This window comes from Microtus pennsylvanicus, chromosome 14, assembly GCF_037038515.1.
Source record: "Microtus pennsylvanicus isolate mMicPen1 chromosome 14, mMicPen1.hap1, whole genome shotgun sequence".
NCBI classification, from domain to species: Eukaryota; Metazoa; Chordata; class Mammalia; order Rodentia; family Cricetidae; genus Microtus; species Microtus pennsylvanicus.
In genome coordinates, this window is record NC_134592.1 from 40,162,266 (window position 1) to 40,185,094 (window position 22,829).

Consider the following 22,829-nt stretch of genomic DNA (forward strand, 5'->3'; position numbering starts at 1 on the left):
GGGGACAGGTGTTCTGCTTTCTGCCTTTTGATACCAGGCACCCAGGCTCTCTGAATCTATGACTTGTTGCTGATGAACAATCAGAAAGATGGGAATGGAGATGTTTCTTGGATTAGAGATAAGGGATGCCCCAATAGAACACTGTATCATCAACTGGGGCTCCTGTCCTGACTGCTTTTGTTAACCATTTTATTATCACACGGAGATACTGGTAAACGAAAGAAACTGGTTGATGAACCACTGTGGGTAGTGATAGCTGGACCTGCCGAGCTGCCATCTTTTTTAGACATCCCTACTGCAGAGCAGCAGAAAAAGGCTGAATAGCAGCAGCAGGAGATTATAAATGGCAGAGCCAACAAGGAACAGGCAGAGCTGTGGTTCTAAACCTAGCAGATGTTTGGAAAGCAAGACTGTTTGTGATATAGGGAGGGCTGCAAAGCCTTCAGAGGGTTCTTTAAGGTGACGTTTTCAAACCTAACAGAAGGGGGATAGGATTGATCCAGTGAATTTTTAACACACTTCAAAATTGAAACAGATTATAAAACAGTGCAGAACGTGTATAGTATTGTTTAAGGAACTTTGGGGGTCTGTTTTTGTGTGGGTGCACACTTTGTGTGCTTCTTTATAATGAACTCTGGTTTACAAAAAGCTTGAAAACTATAGGTTTCTAAGAAGTTTCTGGGAGGAAGAAAAGGCCCAGGTTAGCAAGCATTTTGATTTTCAACTTTTCTCTCTTTTTTAAAAACACATGGTACCATTGTTCCCAGGACACTGGGAATCCTTTCAAACAATAAGTAACATATTATAATCCAAAAATTTGAAAAATTATTTTTAAATTGGCAAGTAAAAGTATACAATTTTTGGTATATGTTTATGGTAAATGATAGGATGCTTTCATACGTAAGTGTACTGTAGAGGAGCTAAATCAAGCTTCTTAACGTGTGTATTCCGTCTCATGTCTTTTTCATTGTTGAGAATAAAGTCTACTCTCTTGGTGACTTTCAAGTATACAATATATTGCTATAACTCTCGTTGCCATGGAAACTGTAGCTCTCTTGAACTTATAATCGCTAACTATAATTTTCTGTCCTTTGACTACATCCGTTCAGCTCCTCTACCCTTCAGTCCCCGGTAACTTAGCACCATTTTTTCTCTCTCTGTTCTGTGTGTTTAAATTGCTTGGCCGCTTTTTAAAACACGTCTAAGTAGAGGATGTGTGTGAGTTGGGGGATGTGTGTGAGCAGTCCTCAGTGTATGTGCTGTAGAGAAAGCAGAGCTGAGGTGATCCTTAAGGGTTGGATAGGCAAAGGGATATGGGAAAAGTATTTTGAGTAGAGCATCATCAATGAGCATATTTGAGAACTGCTAAAGAAACTGACCTAAGCCTAACGTGTAGACATTAGGGGTAAGAAATAGTGTGTTTATATTAGAGGGAGGGATGCTTGAAGTATGGGAATGGATTTGTGATCTGATGGTGTAAGCATTTAAGCTTCCTGATCTGAATGAAGAGGGATGGCATTGGTTTGACTATAAGGCTGAAAATCAGGATGAATTAAGGCAGGATGTAGCTCGGCAGCCATACGGCCCACCATGGATTCTGGTCATTTGGTGTACAGCTTACAAATTAGAGAGGGTAAGCTAGCCTAGGCTAAGAGTGGAAAGAAAATCACGTTTGATGATTACAATCTATGCCATAGATAAATGAAACCGCATGCACTTAACGAGGAATTTATGCTTTCTCATCTTTGCAGATACCAGCTAATCTTCCTCATCACGCTGGCTGGGTTCTCCAGGGTTATACTGTTAACTGTTCTCAGAACGAAGGCTTAACTCAAATGTCAGCTTATTGTTTTTTTTTTAAAATATACTGTTAAGGGAACAGAGTACCTATTGTCCTCCTGTGCTTTCTAAGCTTACATGTAGCTAAAAGTGCTCACCTGTACAGGATCGGTGAGTTTGGACAAATGTACATACGTGCATCTCACTTCAAGAGAGTGAACACTTATACTCCCCAGATAGATTTTCCTCTCCTCTTTCTTGTCGTCCCCCCATTCCCTTCAAAAATCATTGTCCCGGACAGTTAGCGTAGCCATCACCTTCAGCAGTCATCACAACCATAATGAAAAGGAAACCATTCTATAGCTCCCTATCGCCACTGTGCTTTGTCTCTATTTAGATATCACATGTTTGGCTTCTTCCTGCCCCCATAGTATTATTTTAGGTTAACCCACGTTGTGACGTGTATCAGAAGTTTGTTCTATTTTAGAGTAAAGTGGTGTTCCTGGTACAGATTTGACACCACTTAAAATCCATTCTCTTGATTTGCGTTGTTTCCGGTGTTTGACTACAACGAGTCAATCTGATGTGAAATTTTATGGCCCCTTTTTGTTCAAGTATGTTTTCATTGCACTTCAGTAAACAAGTAGGGTGAACCTCCAGGGTCACAGATGAATATTTAACTTGACAAGAAACTGTGCTCCAAAGTGGCCGTGACATTTTGTGTTTTCTTAATATTCTATATTTACATCTAGGTCCAGCGGTCCCAGGTTCTCACCAGTGCATTTAGTATTGGGTTGTAGCTACCCTGGTGGGTGAGTGGTGGGGTGTCACTACGCTCTTAGAGTGTACTTTTCCATGTCTTGTGAGTGGGAATGTGTTCTATTGGCTGTGGCACACTCTGAGACGTCTGTTCAAATCATTTTCCCAGTTTTTAAGTTGCTCTTCTGGGCGAATTCCGTGTAAATTCTGGATTGGACTTCAGATATCTGTTTTAGGAATCTTTTCTCCCAGGCTGGTGGTTTCCATTTTATTTTCCTAACAGTGTCCCTAGATGAGGAGTTGAGTTGCATCTCGACCATCATGCCAATTTATCAACGCTTTCTTCAATGGTGATTGCTGTGTGCTTTATATGGTAAACTTTTGTCATCCTTAAGACTGCTGAATTCCCACCTGGCTTTTCTTCTGAAAGATGCATAACTTTTGCTTTTGTTATGGGATCTTTGACTTCTGGTTCCTTAGCTTTATGTGACTTTCTGTTTAAGGTCCACCACCTTATCAACTGTCCCTCCTGGGAGTCTTCTCAGGGTGGAGACTTAAGAAAGCACCTCTGTTTTCTAAAGGCTTTATCTTTTTTCACTATTGCCCTCAGAAGACATTTCTCATATAGCTTTCTCTGCTTGATTTAGTATCAATTCCACTAGATCATTTTGATTGCTGGTTATTTATGTTCTTAATAAGTAAATTTGATATGAAGAACAGGAGTATGTTCTTCTAACCTTTACTACATTCCAATATCTGACTTACAGCCCCACCTTTAGAGCAACTATTATTCAGTAAATGCTGAATTGCATTGTTATTTTTAGGAGAACTACTTCTGAATCAGGGTTTCAAGACTGCGACTCATAATTTATTTTTATTTTTAGATTCTACCCAAAGATGAGCCTAAAGGAGATTATTTTATAGTAGATTTTAAAGTAGAATATTCCTTTTACTTTTTTATTCTTTTAAGATATTTATTTAAAATAGTTTAAATTTGTGTTAGTATTATTTGAATTTTCTTGTCATGAGACTATTAAAATTGCTAAAGTTGCAGCCTGAAAGTGTTACTTTTTCAAATACATTCTTTTTGAACTAATTTTATGCCTAAACCAAACCCTTTATTCATGTAAAGTAGAGCAGCAAAGTCTTTTATATAGAATACATACATTTTCTAGGTGCTATGGCACATGCAGAAGTGATAGATTTGAATGATCTCATTTTCAGAGAAGACTCTTTAATGCTATTTTAGATTAGATTTTTCAAAAAGGAATTTGTTCCACCAAATCATATTTTCATTAGTAGAATATTTTAGAAGGATGTATTCAGTTTGCCTCTGCTACAACATCAATATTCTGAATTTGTAGAAAGTGACTCTAGCTCATGTTAATAACTTTGCACGTTGAATCATTGCTACTCACTACTAGGCATCTTCTTCTTTCCTAAGACACTTGAATGCTAAGAGGTGCCGTGCATCGTTGTAGGGGATTTTGGCTTGTTATATAAAGCTTGTAGCTATTGCAGCTCTCATTGGTCCTCATGCTTAGTTGATTATGGTGCAAGGTGTATCGTTTGTCTCAGAGCACACCGTCGTTGCATTTGCTCATCTTTTAAAACTGTCTTTTTGATCACTTGAAAGACAAAAGTTGTTCAATAAAGCTAAGTAAATCTCTCTCTCTTCTACAGAATCAAGTTTCTTACTGGGAAACGCCCAAATTGTGGACTGGCCTGTAGTTTACAGTAATGACGGTTTTTGCAAACTCTCTGGGTATCATCGAGCTGACGTCATGCAGAAGAGTAGCACTTGCAGGTATGTACACTGAATAACTTTGCAATTGTTTCCGAATAGGAATAAAATTCTGAGAGTGACCAAGAGGATTGTGTTTACTTATCCTCAAGACTGGATGAAAATTATGTTAGAAAGTTCAAAAAAAAAAGACTCAATTGTGACCAGCAAATATGTATTTTAAAAGCTATTTCTGATAATTTTTGCAAAGGCAGAGTTTTACCTGTGTGTGAAGTATTTCACTTGTTAAAATTTGTTTGGTCATCTATAACCAACCAGGAGATAGTCTGGGTACTGGGTCACCACGGAGTAGTCAATATCAGGGAGCCACTGATGACAGCGACTTCTCTGGAGCAACTAAAATTGTCCCTAACAAAATGGAAAATATAACCCAGCCAAGTTGGTTCATGGGGATGCCAAAGCCTGAGAGTAGAGCTCTTACACTGAGCCAATCACATGCCTTTATAGGTTTGGTGTAGTCACCATCGCTGTTTGGTTTGTTTTACGTAAAACACAATCTGACTTTTGTATTACTTATGACAACTTTAAAAATAGGTCATGTCTACAAGTGTAAGAAGAATTGTGAATAAAAGGGAATCAGAAAATGAACAAATAAGTAAACCAACCTATCTATAAGGAACTAATTTAGAATCTAACTTGGCCACCATATTTCGGTAAGGACAGATGGGACCTCTTCCTGCCCACCCCCCCAATGGTTTAGTTTTTTTTTTTAATTTCTAGCTTAACTAAGGGTTGGAGTTAAATTTTTTTGGAACTGAAAAGGATCTGGAGTTCTCTTTTAGTTCAAGTTCTAAGAAACAAACGTGGTGCTGTGTTAAGAGATGTGTCCACAGCTGGTTTTTGATTCCTACCTATTTATGCTGAGATCTGGTGTGTGTGTGTGTGTGTGTGTGTGTGTGTGTGTGTGTGTGTGTGTGAATGATCTATATGTATGTGAATGGTCTGTCTCATGATGAATTCTAAACCTCAAACTGCTCAAATTAGACACAGAAAAACTTAAATAACTTCTTCAAAACAGATCCTAACACTTCTTAAATTTATTGAACCAGAGTTAGCCAAATTGGGTGTTCAGGGCCAGTAGTTTCATGTTAAAGCAGAAGCTCAGATGATTTTGATGTTTATCAAGGCTTGAGAAACAATCTGTTCACACTTCCTTCTTTTCCTCTTCCTCTCCACCACCAGACACCCTTTTCCCCCTCTATTGAGGTTATTCCTGCATTTTGTCTACACTCTCAAGAATGAAGCAAAAGAATACATGGGAATAATGAAAACTGTGGCCTGTGGACGGGCCACACCTTTGGTAGCACTGATGTCTTTCTGACATTGGAACGAAATTTGATCTTTATGCTAGGAAAACCATAAAATACTAAGGGCGTGGTCAGTGTTGGAGGTGACACACAGTATGTTGTGTATCGTTGTTTTCAGGAGAGTTTAAGTTAGGAAAAGGGAAAGCTTTCTGGTCTACCTTACCCTGTGGGATAGGTACTATAGAGAGCCTAATGCAATGAAAGTGTCCCCTATCTCTTTTTGGGTGCTTGAAATCTCATTTGCCTGATGCCATTTTCCATCTAACCAGATATCTGCTTCTCTGAGTAAGATGTTCTTGTCCTTTCTTTGACTCCAGGTAGAGCACTGTGTACATCTTTGTTTGCAGCATCATATTGGTCTTATATTACCTTAACATATTGGTGTGTTTATATGTGTGTATTGTAAAGTGTGTGTGTGTGTGTGTGTGTATGCAGGTGTGTGTGTAGTGTGTGTGTGTATGTGTGTGTATGATACAAGTATGTATAGGTGTGAATGGCTATGTTCATGCATGTGGAGACCAGGGGAGAACATCCTGCATCTTTCTCTATTGCTCTTCACTTCATCTATTTATTTATTTATTTATTTATTTATTTATCTGTTTGTTTGTTATTTGTGGGTAAGACAGGGTCTTTCACTGAACTAACTGAACTAGAAGCTTACTCTTTCAGTTAGGCTACCTGGCCAGTGAGTGTCTGGGATCCACTTGTCTCTGTATTCTACACTTGGGGTTACAGAAGTGGGCAACCATGCCCAGCATTTACATGGGAACTGGGGATTTGAACTGAGGTTTTCAGTGCTCTGACCCATTAAATCATCTCACCTGCTCTCATAGGGTGGGTGGATTATTCCTATTGCTTTAGTTGTCTTTGAGAAGTATGACTATTGCTATCTTGATCTGCTATCTTTGCCTTCTGTCCCCTCTCTTCAGTTTTTCAATACTGGGCTTCTCTGTGTAGTCCTGGCTGTTCTAGAATTCACTCTGTAGACCACACAGGCCTCAGACTCAGAGATACACCTATCTCTGTCTCCAGAGTGAGTGCTGGAATAAAGTGTGTGCCACCAATGCCTGATGCTATGGATACCATTTAAGCTTCACCTTCCTTCTTGTGTCCCATGTGTTTGTCCTGTCCTATGATGTGCTGTTTTATTTGCTAAATGTAGGGTTTTTCCCATATAGACAGATGCATAAAAAATGCTTGTGCATCATATAAATAATTTTTTTTAATTCTAAAGAAGTTCTTTTTTCCTTCATGTCACCAGTACGAGAAGTACCTTGAAAACAAGAGATTCAGTTATGCTTACCTTATAAAGTTTTAGCATCTTTTGCACCATCTATCTATCGCATGTCTGTCTGTCTGCCTGCTGCCTGCCTATCCATCTATCTGTCTGTCTGTCGGTCTGTCTGACTGTCTATCTGTCTATATATTGTGTACATGTGGCTTGTGTCCTGGCGTGACTATGGAGGTCAGAGGACCCCTTGTGGAAGTAGTCTTTCTCCTTCCACCATGCAAACTTCAGGAACTGAGCTCAGGTAGTCAGGCTTAGCAGCACGTGACCTTACCCACTGAATCCTCTCACCAGCCCACACTTACTTTAGAATGTACTATTTACAGACTTAAGGTGCTTTGTTATCTGTCTTCGTTAAATTATATTGTTTTCGTTCACTGTAAACTCTAATTTAGGTCTCTCATACTTCCGCAAAGCATGATTTACTTAGGGCATTTCACCTCAGTGCTAAAGCATTCCAGGAAATTTTGGATTATTTGGACTTTTCCACTGTGAAACAAAGTGAGCATGTCTTTCCTCAAGTCTCCCCCACCTCTCAGAGACATGCTTTCAAAAATGGCCGTGTTCTGAATAAACAGTCTTTACTCATTGTACGCAATATGGAGAGTGTTTTGCTCATCTGAAGATTGCAGCCATTTAAGGCCAGCACAGAGTCGATGATGAATGAGTAGACACTATGCCCCAGCCCTATGAACAGACAAGACACCCATCCCTAACAGCTATTTTTGGAAGTGTGACTTATGAAAATGCATTTTCATTTTAAACTTTCTCATCCTTCTTTAAAAAATTAATTTTACCCATTTTGTGTTGATTGTACCATTATTCAGAAGAGCTAGGACCTAGAAATAATAAAGATATCTAGTTGTAAGAAATTTGTTAAAAGTATTAAGGCAAAGCCCTAGCTTCCTAAACCACAAAGTTGAAAGCACAACAGTGGATAAAGCAGATAACAGATTCCAGGACAGAAAACAAAACAAGTCAGACAGACAAACAGATTTGGTCTGTCCTGTGAGTCCAAATATTTTTGTAACATCTGGTTTTCTTTCTGTATTTCGTGAGAAATCTTATAAAATCCTACACAAAGATTTAGAAACATAAGCTTGGGGTTAATGGGCACTATTGTTATAATTGGTGATTCCAGAATCCCTGAATTCCACGGGAATATGATCAATCCCTCACACAATAAAGAACTTTGAAAATAAATCAAATAATTTAACAGATTATTTTGACCTGTACAATTCTTTTGATTAATCTTCAAAGCCAGCATACAAAGCAGTAGGTTTCATTATGGCATTTCTGCAAATACATGTCATTGTCCTTTGTTCTTCTTCATCTTCCTGTCCCATTGTCCGCTCTCATCTCCCCACCTCCTCCTTGATGGGCCTCCTCCTCCCATCAGACAGTCCTCCCTCACGCTTTCATGTCACATGCACTCTTTCATGCTCTTTCCTGTCACCTCCCTATTAAATGTAATAAAAGAAATAATAATAAAATAGCATCACTGAGTCAGGAAAGGAAGATGACCCAAAATTCCCTTCCAAAGATGCAATTTATCAGGTGAATGGGTTCCAGGCTATCAGCAGAAACAGTACAGTACATTAGATCTAAACATGATAGAAATTTTACTGATTTTAATGGAGAATTTTATTCAGATATATGAAAATAAGAAACCAGTGACTAACAAGCCAATGAGCTATGATATCATGTGTCAGAGAAAAAATTGCAGACATTATAGATAATTTTATATATTATGTAGTGTGTTATATATGCTATATATAATATATTTGACTTGTATATACTTATTTATGATTTGTATCGTTTAATTATTTGAATTGAAATCAATAAGATTAGGGTAACAATGAGTTAAATAATGGCATGTCATAATTTTAAAATATTTAAGGGTGAATTGCTTTATAGAAAAATAAAAACTATCAAATCGTGCTTTTTACATATCAAGAGACTGAAATATATTTCTTATGTCTTTTTATCTTTTTCCATATTTTGCCCAGTCTCTCTCCCACTGCATACAAATTAAACCCAATTCTCAGCTTGTTAACAGCCTTGCCATTGCGCTATCTTTATTGTTGCAAGGATTTCATGTCACATTCACTCAGCCCCAGCTTCTTTCTGAGGTGTGTTGTGTTGTGTTGTGCCAGTGCGCTCTCCGCTCATTTTCTAACACTAGATCCTTGAAATGGAGCTGCTTTCTCTAAGTTCATTTTTAAGACCTGCAGGATTGCGCTATGAAACACTATTCATGATTTCAGCCACCCTCGTGTTTTTGAGACTTCCTTAAGCATTTTTATCACATGCCACTTCACTGTATCTCACTGTAGTTGATTGCTTGGCGGTCACAGCCTTCCTCTTACTTATCCATGGCATCCAAATTCCCGTACTTTACACACCAAACAAGTTGGAGATGAGCAACCTTATATACATCCCAGCCTTGTCTGAGAAACACTGTCTCTGAGCCAGAGAGCATATGCACAAAGGCGGTAGTATGCAAATTCTATAAAGGGTGCCTCACATGGCTGTCTAGAGAGCCCTTCTCGTCTCATGGTCCCCAGCCATGACTGAGGCTTCTGGTTTTCTACTTCCTTGCTGTGTCGTAATAGTAGCTAAAGTTTTATAGTTAAATCACACACACACACACACACACACACACACACACACACACACACACACACAGCACTGTCTGACTTTTGTTTTTGCTAAAGGAAAATAAAAAGGTATTCTATAGCATATTAGGACTCTCAGGACTTTCCAATCTATTTTGTTTTATAATCTAGTAATTGAATTTCCAAGTCTTAGATTATTTGCTCTGTGTTAGAGAACATAAAAAGTATTGGTTGTTCAAAGGACTATAGGTTTAAGGGAAGGATTTCTGGCATTTGAAGCTTGTCAAGGGTTAGGTGGGAACCACTACAGTCTTCTCATTTTCATTAATCTGAAACTTTAAAGAAATCTGCTCTGCTTTTGGTTTTGGAATAGTGAAGTGGAAGAGCGATTATGCAGGCTAGGTAGGGGGACTTGAGGAGCAGACAGATGCTTTCAAAATTAATCCCCTTCCCCACTGGAAAGCCATTCCCAATCCCTTACCCAGGTCATCAAATTAGACAGCAAAGCAGAGCTGTTAAGAGTTACACGATGGGATGTCACAAGCAGTCTCATCAACACAAGATTACCTCAGCAGCCCACAAGAGTGCATCAGACATGATCATGGCGTCAGCCAGTTCCGTTTGGCTGAGGACTGCTTCTTGCAGAGCCACCGAGGAAAGCTTTAGGAAGGAAGAGATGCCTCGGTGAACCCAGACTCCCCAGGTTAGGGGTACCCAGTACTATTCTGATTTCCTTTAATATGACGTGGACCTACTTTTGTGACTCCATCTAAATCCTTTTAAGACCATGTGCGTTTGAGTTGTAAAACCTTTTTGTTAGGATCAACTGTATAAAATAATGTCTTTAAGTTATTTTTAAACTACTTCTTTTGGATCCCCAGGATATTGGTTTTGTGTGATTTTTCATTTTTCCTCCTTAGCGCCTCTCTCTCAGGTCCCTTTTTCTTCTTTGACTACATACCTCCATTTATACTCCCATCCCTCACCTCACTAATGACTCTACTGTTGCCACCATTCTCAAGGTGAACCCCATACTTAGCAACAGCATAAGTCGCCCTGTGTTTAGTTCTTGGATTAAGCATTTGCAAGTATGTAGATGACAGCCTGCATATTATATTGCTCTTTATGAGTGGTGACTATATACTTGTGGTATTTTCATCCAGGAACATTGCTGACCAATGGAAAAGTGAGATGGGTTGATGGAGCTCATAATTAAGGTTACTTATCTATTTAGTTTTAGAGCTAAAAGGTTCTTTACTCTGTTGGAAGTCTATCAACCTTACAGCTGTCTTGGCTGTTAAATATAATGAGGACTGCTTATGAGATCTCAATGAGAGAATACAGAATGCAGGAATAAAGAAATCCTGTTATGAGCCAAAGTCACATTTCTCAAAGATGTTCTTGGACAGATGTAAATGGAGGATCAGCAGAAGCTGAGTCAGCCTCGATAGAGCCTGGGCTAATCCTGAAGAGAATATCCCCCCTCGCTCCAAAGTTCAAATTTTATCACCACATCTGTTGTACGGCAAGAACGTGGCTGTTATACAGGATCAGACTGGTGCAGGAGGTTTGTTGCAACCTCATGGATCGCAGAGAGGAAGCCACAGGAGAGAAGACACAGTGTGTCTCCCTAGAAGCTACAGTCACCATCTTTTATTATGCATTTGTTTCCTTGAGTGTGGGAGAACAAGGAAGTAGAGCTGACCTGTGCACATAGTTTTATACTACCACCCAAGAAGCAGTCTGGTAGTGTTCCAGCGTCGCATGACCCTGTTACAATCTGTAATTTCATGCACATTATCTTTTTACTCTTTACCCTTGAGCTATATTATCACTGTCATCATTTTGCTGATGAATAAGCTAAGGCCAGAGAGAGAGAGGAGGGGTCTGATGACTTGTTCATTAAATATAGCTTGCAGTTGGCTCTCTAAATGCAGGGGTCCTCGGGTATATCATGGGTTCTCAGTTCCCTAGGAGAGAGGGGTCACTGCTGTGAAACTAATTCCATTTTCCCACCGACGGAATGAACTAGAAGTCAGTTGTAATTCCTACAGGGCAGCTTAGCATTCTGTATGAGTAGAAGCTATATAGCATAATTGCTACTTCTAAAATGTGAGTCCCTTCAAATTCCATTAACCATTCAATAACTGCACTGAGTTTGGGTCATCTTAAGTCAGGACTTTAGAAATTGCAGTAAATTGTCAGCATTTGCAAGTAAAATATGGAAGAAAACAAACATGCCTTATGCACTTAACAACACAGCACTGTTCAGTCATCAGTACTATCTGGGCAACCTTGAGCAGAAATAGTATCTATGCATCTCTAAAACTTTATGCATTATTTATAATATTTTATCTTAAAAGTTTCTGTATTTTATATTTATATTATAATAAATTCTAAAATGTGTTTTATGATATATAAATGTTATATATGCAACTATATATTTAAATAATAATATCTATTGTAGTTAGAAGAAATATCTTATTATGGTTATATTTGCATTCTGATAGCTAGTGGTGTTGAACATTTTTTCTTCATATAGCTGTGGATGTATTTCTATGTTTGAAAAATATCTAATTCGGGGAATTTATTCATTTCCAACTGGATTCAATTTTTGGTTGAGCATTTTAAGTTTTTTTATGTATTCTGAATGCAATCCTTTGTCAGACGAATGCAATCCTTTGTAGCTGTCCTCGCTCTGTTGTCTGGGAGGAGATTCACGTGACTTTTGTCACCTTGCCTTACAGAGTCTCCCCCTGGCTGTTGCCTGCCTCATGGTCTTCAAGTCTTTCCTCTCTGTCTTCTAATTGTTTTGTAGTTTCGAGTTTCAAACTTAGTCCTTTAGTCCTGTTGATTTTCTGTTGATTTAGGCCTAGGCTGAGAGGAAGGGTATTCAGTTTTCCCAGGATTGTTTATTATATATGCTCTCTAATGTATTTGTATATGTGTGTATTTTTGTGTGCATGTGTGAATGAGTAAGGATGTATACATGCGTGTGAGTGAGGGAATGTGTGCATGTGCGTGTATGAGGATATGTGTGTGTGCATGTATGTGTGTGTGTGTGCGTGAGTGTGCATGTATGTGTGTGTGTGTGCATGTATGTGTGTGTGTGTGAGTGTGCATGTATGTGTGTGTGAGTGTGCATGTATGTGTGTGTGTGTGCATGTATGTGTGTGTGTGTGAGTGTGCATATATGTGTGTGTGTGAGTGTGCATGTATGTGTGTGTGTGTGTGAGTGTGCATGTATGTGTGTGTGTGAGTGTGCATGTATGTGTGTGTGTGTGAGTGTGCATGTATGTGTGTGTGTGTGCATGTATGTGTGTGTGTGAGTGTGCATGTATGTGTGTGTGTGAGTGTGCATGTATGAGCATGTGTGACTATGTGCATGTACATGACTGAGCATGTGCATGAGTATGTGTGAGTGTGTGCATGTATGTGTGTATGAATGTGCTTGTATGAGTGTGTGCATGTGTATGATTGAGTGTGTGTGCATATGTGTGTGTGTATGCATGCATGTCCAGGAGTGAGCGTGTGAGTGCTTGTGTGTTTACCTCCCTCGGGTGTGGACAGTAGTTGTAGATATGTAGATTTAGTTCTGGAGTCTCTATTTTCTGTTCCCCTGTTCTGCACGTCAGAATTTATGCAGTACATGTATCACTGTGGCTTCTGTTGTCCTGTAGAGTGTATTACAATCTCTTATTGTAATTGGTTCCAGCTTCTTCTATTCTTTTATTCTCAAGAGTGCTTTTAAACCTTAGAGTATTCTGTGCTTTCTTATGAATTTGAGAATTTTTTTCTTTCTGTGAAGGATGACTGGTATTGTGATAAAAGCCGCAATAAGGGTCTATATTTTGCTAAGTAGCATGGACATCCTAGCAATATTAATTGTTCTAATCTATATACATGTAAGATATTTTCATTTGTGTGTGTGTGTGTTTATCTTCCTCCAATTCTTTATCAGCCTTTTGCAATTTTCATTTGCAGAGGTCATTTTCTCTCTGAGATTAATTCACTCCCAGGTATTTGATTTTCAATAGCTATTACAAATGGGTTGCTTTGTGATTCCTTTCTCAGCAAGTTCATTATGGTGCATACAAATGCTACTGATGTTTCTATATTGGTTTTGCATCCTGAAGCTACCAAATTTAGCTGCCTATCCTTGTAGTCTTCTGATGAGGTCTTTAAATTGTGGTTTACAGGATTATACGACTTCCTTTCTATTTGGATATCATATTTTCTTCCTTTGGCCTAATTGCTCTGTCTAAGAGTGCCATACTTTGAGGACTGTGAGGGTTACAAGTGGACCATGTTGTCCAGGTCTCGTATGAAACAGTCTCAGCATCTTTCCATTTACTATGATATTGCTGAGACTGTCATTTGTGGCTGCCGTATGCTGCGTTCATTTGTTCTATTCCTTTGCTTATCTCTGATACTTCTTTACTGAGTGTTTATGGGACCTCTGGATGACCTGTCATTGATGAGAACGGGATGTGGATATGCACAGCCACCCTGTGCTTTCTCTCTTTAGATGTAACTAATTTCCTTGTAACATTGAGTATTGCTGTGGTACAATGGGCTGTTCCCTGTTACTTGTATTCTTTTTAATAAAATGCTGATTGGCCAGTAGCCAGGCAGGAAGTGGAGGCGGGGCAATGAGAATACTGGGGAGAGAGAAGTTTCAGTCTGCAGTTGTGACTCAGGCACAGAGGAAGCAAGATGTGACCTGACGTATAAGGTACTGAGCCTTGTGGCTAATATAGACAAGATTAATATAAGACTAATATAAGATGTTAAAAGTTAGTTAATAAAAAAAAAGTCTGAGCTACTAGGCGAACCAGTTTATAATTAATGAAGACCTCTGTGTGTTCCTTTCAAACTGAATAACTGAAGGACCATGGTAGTACAGAAAACCTCAGTCAACAGAGTATTTTATTTTATTTCGAGACAGGATTACTCTCTAGCCCTGACTGTCCTGGAACTTGTCCTATAGGGCTTAGAACTTTCAGAGATCTCCTTGCCTCTGCCTCCTAAGTACTGGCTTAAACTGAGGTATTCTAGTATTAGTTAGATATACATATTTTGTCTCCCATTGTGTAGACTGTTTTCATTAACACATATCACCTCTCTGTGTCGTTCTGCCATTTTTGGCTTGCAGTCTGCTTGCCTAAGCGTAGCCGTTCTTTTTTTTTTTCATATTTCTCATCTTTATTATGTCGCGGATGAGTGTTAGCACTTGAATATTTCAGAACTCTGGTACACACACAACAGTGTGAATAGAGTGTCTTATTTCCCATAGGATGTAGCATGTGTTATATCCCCCTTATTTCGCTTAATTTACGTTGAAGATCATAAGCTGTTAAATTTGTTACTATAAGACTGATCATAACATTTCTTTGTTTTTATATAATATCTGCTTCCCTCTCTCTGGGTTTCCTGTACTCTGCCTATACCCACATACATGCTTGGTATGAAGTGACTTTTCTGATCCATCAATTGCTGTGTGTTTGTGTATCCTCAGTGGTCAGTCCTCCTTGTAAGCAGCCTGTTGAATCTTGCTTTTTATTCCATTTGGTGAATATTTATTTTTATTTGGGGCTTTTAATGTGTTTGCATCCAAGGTTATTAGTGTTATATGTAGAACGAGTTGTGTCATTTTGCTCATGTTCTGGTCTCAAATAGCTACATTCTAGTCAAGCTCCATGTTTCAGCTTTGTTGTTTTCTGTATGGGTGAGATTTGATTCTCTTTATCTTTTACATAACTGCTCTTCTACAGGCTTTTAGTCTTTTGCATCTTTTCACAGGGACATCTATTATTCTTTTATTTTTCACTGGCTGGCATAGCCTGTCTTGAGCATATTTTGATAAGGTTGCTCTAGGGTTGATGGGTTCCCTAATTTTTATTTTGGACTGTCACCTTGGACATTGTTTTAGCTCTCCTTTGCTCCTCCACAGCATCTCTCAGTGTAATAGTCAAGGTTAACGATCTTTCTTTCTCCTCCCTAACTTTTAATACAGTGTCATATTTTCTTGTAGTCCATTTGTTTTCTGCTGAAATATCTCCCATGAATTCAATGGGGCTTAAGTGTGAGAGAATGCCTTTTTTAAAAAAGAATTTGAAAGTTTGGATATGAAATGTAGTGATGAAGACATGTTTGAGTCAAATCTCTTAAGGAATCTTTTGGGCTTTCTGGGTCTTCTCTGTCTGTATCTCTTTAAGCTTAAGGAAGTTATCAGCTTTTTCTTTGTCAGTATGGAAGCTTCATCTTTTCTTTTCTTTTTGTTCAGGTCTTAAGTTTTCGCGTAGCCCAGCATGACCTTTAACCAATCATGTGACCAAGGGTGACCTTGAACTTTGGATCCTTCTGTTTCTGCCTTCTGGTTCTGGAGTTCCAGACGTGTGACGCCATGTCCTGTTTTATGCAGTGCTGGAGATCAAACCCAGGGCTCTGTCCATGTTAGGGAGGCGCTCTACCAATGGAGCTACCTTCCCCACCCCTAGGATGGAACTTATAAAACGCCCTGGAAACTGCCCTATTCTGGAGCCCGCCACTCCTGAATATGCACCTGGGGGACTCTGAGTCCCACCTTTGAGATGCTTGCCCATCTATGGTCTTTGCTGCACCATTCACAGTAGCTGAATAATGAAACGAGTCTCGATGTCTATCAGTAGATGAATGGGTGAAGAAAATTTGGTACTTATACTCAGTGGGATCTTAGTCAGCCATAAACAAAAATGAAATCGCGACGTATTCAGGAAAATGGATGGAACTGGGACTCATTTGTTGTGTGGATATGTTTTCTGTGCTTTCCTTTTTCCTTGGCTCCTGGAAGGGTCATAATTTGAACATTTGTTCATTTGCACACGTCTCATAAATCTTGGAAACTTTCTTTGTTCTTTCTAATGACTTTTCTCTTTTATTTCTTCAGTGTAACAGTGGTTCTTCAGAAGGTCTGTCTTTACGTTCAGACATTGTTCTGCTTGATCTATCTGGTTGAGGCTCTTGTTCATATCTTTTTATTTGACTTATTTCATTCTTCAGGTCTGAAGTTTATAGTTAGTTTCATTTGATGATTTCTCTTTGTTGAATTTCTTATTCATTTCATTAGTTGGTTTCTTTGTTTCACAGAGTTATTTATAATCTCTTGTATGTCACTGAATGTCCTTCAAATTAATCCTTTGAATTCTTGCTCAGGGATTTCATCTATTACTTTATCTGTGGAGTGTTGTTGGAGAATAATTGTACTCTTTTAGATTTATCATGTGACCTTGCTCTTCCAGACTTCATGTTTCCTTATGCTGATATTTGCATGTCCGGTGGAAAGTTGTCTCCACTACTGAGTGATTTTTATATTTGGAGATATTTTTTTTTGACCCTGTCTGTATTGGTTTTGGTTCAAGTTGGCCATTGCAGTTATGGTCTCCAAATACCTCCAACTGTAAACAGTGGCTGCGAGAGTGTTCATAGGAAGCAGGATCATGAAGACTGTTGCTCTCTGCAGGGCTGTCAGGTGGGGCTATTTTAGCAGCCCAGGAGGGTATGGTACCCAGAGGAGTAGGGAAGAGTGCTCTCCTCATGGGCTTGGGCAAGTGTAATGCAGCACACATGCAAAAAAAAAAGTAAGGATTGTGTGCCAATTTCTGCAAACCATATTCCAAGGAAGTGAGGTTAGAAGGTCCTTAGGCAGGTGTGGCATGGTTCCCATGGTAGAGGGAGCAGGGCTCCTGTGTGGTACAGAGTGCATCTATAAGTCTCCTGCAGTCACGTGGAGCTAGAGACACTCTAGCACCCGGAGAGGTGTTACATAGGAAGTCAGGAAGGCAGGGGGAAGGTAGGAGAGCCCAGGCAGGAGAGAATGTGCTCCATCACTTGTGTTCCTCATCTGTTTGGAGCACGTCATGACATGCCCTCCCTGAGGACTCGGGAAGGCTGCAGGATTATCCAGCACCGCCTCCCCAATTTAGGGTGCCGGTGTGAGCTGTTGGGGTCTCCTATGTATTTTTTGTTGTGATAGAACTTTTCGGGGATCAAGCTGGTCTTGACCTGGGACGTTGATATTAGGCGTTTTTCCTTCTTTACTCAACCATCTACAGCCCTCATGACCCAGAATATCTTCATTTTATCTTCTCTGCATTCTAGCTCTCTTTTACAAACACTGTGTGAATAGTAGCTGCCCTTCCCTCCCTTCATCCTTTCCCATCTTTGCAGTCCCTTCTGGTGTCACTAACCAGCCATCTTGCCATAGACTTCCTTCTATCATGAACAGGGCACAGCTTTTTGGAGCATTTAGAAGCTCACCCCTTAATCCTATATTTACTTTTGATGTTCTAACCATATCAACATGTCTCTGCTCCAGACACCAGCTTTGGAATTCTCCTATGGGATACACTTATTTGTGAACCATTTTCCTCATTTTTGTTGATGCTCAGGAAATCCCTCTGAAGATCTACTATCTTTTAACTGGCTGCAGCAGCAACATTCCTACGGTCCTCTCTGTCTTCTGTAACTTTACTTTGCCCCCCCTCCCCCACAATTATTATCCTTTGTTTTTTGGTGGAATTTAGTATTTATTGGCTAGTTTTCATTTCCTATTGTCCATTTAAAAAATAGTGCGTTGGAATATCACCAGAGACAAGAAGGCAACACAGCTACGTGCTTCCCCACCAGTGTGAGCTAAGTGACAAATGCAGTTACTGATACTGGCAGACTCTGAAGGAGATGATGTGATTGGTTATGGCTCTAGATGGACAGCTATTATCAGTGAAAATTCCCTTTTATCCTTGGGGAAAATAGGTTGCAGGACACCCCCACTCCAGTGATTTCTGGAAGTAGCGATGGGACCAAACTCTTCATATCCTGTTTTCTCCCATACATAGATATCTACTGTAATATTTCATTCATAAATTAGGAATACTAAGACATTAGCAATAATATGAATAATCACCACAAAACAATTCTAGTAGTGTATTATGATAAGATGTGGCCACTCTCAAAAACACATTTTTAATTTGTACTTTAAATTTTCAACTAAAGAAGTGTTTTATGAGTTCTCTTCAGAAAATTTGAATTTCAAGGGTCATTATTATTGCATTTTGAGACTATCATTAAGAAAACTAATGGTTACTCAAATATACACCCTGCCAAACTAAAGTGGCTTATCTGCTGAGTCAGTGGGTTGGAGACCAACTGGGGAGCATGTAGTGTATGGACTCATAGAGATTTTGGATACCCTGGGCAGGTGGTGGGGCTCACATCCCTCGGAGGGGGTATGGAGTAACATTGCAAGAGCTTTCATTATGCTGTTCAGAATGACACAAGATTTTAAACTTTTGAGCTGTACATTCCAGAACTTGTAAATCGGATCATTGTTGGTCTTTGAAATCAGAGAAAACAAAACAAAGGACATTGGGTGTGTGGCTGTTTGGGTGCCTTTCAGTGACATGTGCTTCATGCAGTACCATGGTAACTGAGATTCAAACACTGCAGGTGTGAAACGTGTTTAATAGAACCACAGTGCTTGGAATTTGTGCATATAGAAACTGTAGGAGCTACTCTCTCTGCCTCTCTGTTTCTCTTCACACGCAAAATAGCTTCTAAATCTGACTGTCAGCAGGAAGTTTTAGAAACAGTGGTTAAAACATGTCTTAGCATGTAACATGTCTTAGCATATTGCTGACTATACATATCCTCCCACAGGTTGCAAACTTCCAATGGATACAAAAATTTCACTGAAATAATGTTTTCCACATTTTAGTTCATTGTGCAGGGGCATCAGTTTAAGCAAAATGAACCAGTAAGACGATGATGTGATTTGATGTAGTAGTCTAAAAGTGACACAAAAATATCAATGGATTTTTGTCTTTCAGTTTTATGTATGGAGAATTGACCGACAAGAAGACCATTGAGAAAGTCAGGCAGACTTTTGACAACTACGAGTCAAACTGTTTTGAAGTTCTTCTGTATAAAAAAAACCGTAGGTATTTCTGTTATCATTAAGATGACCTAGGTCTTTTCTAAATGTTATAGTTTAGGGAATGGTAGCTGAGCAACAAGGTAGAGAAGATACCATGTGCTATCACTGCTCTTGGTGTGTGGGGAGAGGTTGCTGGTGAAATTGGAAAGATTAATAAATGATTCTACCTATGAAATCCTCTCAAAAATGGATGCAAAACAGTTTCCATTGTTTTATTTTAACAAATTTATTTTAATTTTATTTAAAAATATATTATGTGTCTGAGTGTTTTGCTTATATATATGTATGTGTAAAATATGTGTGCTTGGCCAAAGTCAGAAGAAGGCATTGTAGAGTGTTGTGAGCTACCTTGTGGGTGCTGGGAACTGAACTCAGATTCTCTTCAAGAGCAACAGGAACTCCTAACCACTGAGCAATCTCTCCAGCCCCGCGTTTTTATTTTCAACATCATGGTTATCCATATTTATTAGGTACAAATTAACACTATGATTTACAAATACAATATGAATACTTAAACAAATAACCTTCAACATTTCAAATATTGACTTTTTGTGGTGGGAATACTGGAAATTGCTCGTGTGGTGTCTGCACTATACTGTTATTATTAACCGTGTTCACCATGCTATGCAATGCATCTCATAACCAGACGGAGAAACTTTTCTCATGTGTCATCTAGTCTTTGTATTCCTAGATCATCTTTTCTTCATTCCTACCCAACCCTCTACTGTCTGACATGTGTTTAGTCAACTTAAGTCCCACTTAAAATGAGTAGGTTTTATATTGTTCTTCTGTGCCTGGCTTATTTAACTTAGTATTTAGTATTATGATCGTGTATTCCTTCCATGTTGTTGCAAAACCACAATCTCTCTCTCTCTCTCTCTCTCTCTCTCTCTCTCTCTCTCTCTCTCTCTCTCTCTCTCTCATCTGCATGTGGGTACATTTAAAATTTTACAACAGAATCATCATACGACTTAGCAGTCATTTGGAGGCCAGAGGAAGACTTTAGGCTTCTTCTATGATCTTCTGCTGGGTCCCCTTGAGACAAGGCCTCTCACTTGACCTTCTATCTTTCAGCTAAACTAGCTAGCCTGCAAACCCTATCAGTCCCTCTGTCTCTGCCCCTTCCTTGTCTCCTGTTTCGCCCACTGCTGGGGTTACAAGCATACACAGTGATGATGCTTGGCTTTTTATGTCGTTTTGGGATCCAAACTCAGGCCCTTCCGCTTACTCAGCAAGCATTCCTACCCACTGAGTCATCTCCCCAGTTCAAGAAATTCTTTTAAATGCTGAGCAGGATTCCACGTTCTATATACATTTTATTTTTTATCAGTTCATCTGCTAATGGACATTTAGGTCAATTCTAAAATTGGCTATTGCAAATGTTAGTGCAATGAACACGAGCGTGCAGATATCCCTTATTTCGCAGATTGCCAGTCTTTAGGGTGAATATCCAGAAATGGCGCTGCTACAACATATGGTGATTCTATTTTAAAATTAGTCTCTGAGTAGGTTTTCTATAGTGTCTGTACCAATGGATGCTCACAATACATTTTTATAGATTCACTTTTCATAGTTACTGTACAAATGTCAGTGAGGTGGATATGTGGTTATTTGATGTCAGTCTTCACAAACATAACGTTTAGCTAGATGCTGCCTGTTGCCTGGGGAAGGGTAATGGACATAGGTACCGTCCTCAGAACAGGCCATTCACATCTGGTAAATGTCTGCTGATTGTTGTGAATATTCCCTGGGGTTAGGATTGTACATCACCAATTGTCAACTATGTCATCACATAGAACCTCATGGACAGCCCTGTTTGGTAGGTTAAAACAAAAATTAACCAATCAGCCAACCACCACTATGACCACCAAGCCTCAGTGCATATTCTCAACCATCAAGCCTTCTATTTGACTTGGGTTCATTGCATGGACATGAAGAGTCCCTTCATAACCCTTAACCAAGAATCCATAGCCAAATGACATCTGTGTGCAAACGTTTTCCCATGGAGTCTCACAGGGTATATTAAGGGCACATTCAAGGCCTGTGCTCAGTAGTAGATGGCCTCCAAAACTGAACTCAATTTTGTAGACTTTTTGTAGCATATTGATTTGTTTAGGCATTTTTTTGTTTTTCTGGTTTTTTGCTCATATATTATAATTTATGATTTTGTGTTTTTGTGGGTTTATTTGTGTGTATGTATGTGCTTTTACTTTTTAAAAAGTTCTGAGTTGGGTGTTTTTGTTTGTTTGCCTATTTGTTTTCTGAAGAGAGAAAGAGAGAGAGAATGAAGACATAGAGTTGGGTGGGTATGGAGGTGGGGAGAATCTTGGAGGAGTTGGGAAAGGAGGTATTGAGATTAGAACATATTGTAAAAAAATTGTTTTCAATAAAAATGCATATGAAAAGTGTGTGTGTGTGTGTGCATGCACTTTTATGATAAATGATGACAAAATCCATCCTCATCTTCAGTGGCTACTCTAGTCTCCTGAAGTGTGAGAGACATTCTAACATCATCAGAATGCATTTTTTCCCTACAATCAGTATATGCGGGATCTTGTGGTGCACAATTTTCCTTCCATTTCCTTCAATTCTTTATGGAATATGTGGAATTAAAATTAGATTTTCTTTTTTAGCACTAGACCCACAAAAGGATAACAGCAGTCGTAGACGCTGCCTCGGAGCAGAGCATTTGCTGGCGGGAACATTATCTCTTGCGGTTTTACCTCTCAAAACCTCAATCATTTCATCTTGCAGTTTAGAATCAAGTCCGAAGAGATGTTTCTGTTCGCACTCACACTCAGCTGCCAGCTTGGCACACTGAAAGCAATCAGTTCTCAATGAGGCTCTCTCCCTGCTGCAGAGGTTCTGGATCCTTTCTGGGTCTTCTCCCCTCAGGTGCTACTGTTTAGTTCCTATTCATAAGACATCCAAACTTCCAAGCCTCTTCATCTTTACATAGATTTGTTAGTCTTGAGATGACCATGGATATATGGCCCAAGTTATCAAATAACAGGAGAGTGCTCATCATTAAGGCTATTTGCCTTGGCACTTAAGCAGAATTAACAGATATTTGCTGAGTTCTCAGACAGTGTAGCCAAGTCCACAGTTTGAGTTTGTCAGTAGTACCTTAATGGGATTCTGTTTTGTTTATTTACTTAAAATCTATTGGTAATGATTTGATTTGCATTTTTATATTCACCTTCCAGAATAGTTTAGATGTTCTACATTGTACACCACGGCTTGAAATTATTATGTGACTTTTGTTCAAGTCTGCCTGGCTCTCTAAGGTGAACCGTGTATT

At 39.1% G+C, this 22,829-nt stretch overlaps 1 protein-coding gene across 1 annotated transcript in view; it reads left to right on the forward strand.

Annotated features, from left to right (window-relative positions):
- Nucleotides 1–22,829, forward strand: part of Kcnh5 (potassium voltage-gated channel subfamily H member 5) — a 282,287-nt gene that overhangs the window by 16,844 nt on the left and 242,614 nt on the right. Inside the window, exons 2-3 of the mRNA XM_075947437.1 lie at nt 4,222–4,345; nt 19,422–19,528. Of these exons, the coding sequence (XP_075803552.1) occupies nt 4,222–4,345; nt 19,422–19,528 (231 nt within the window). The remainder of the gene's footprint in view (nt 1–4,221; nt 4,346–19,421; nt 19,529–22,829) is intronic.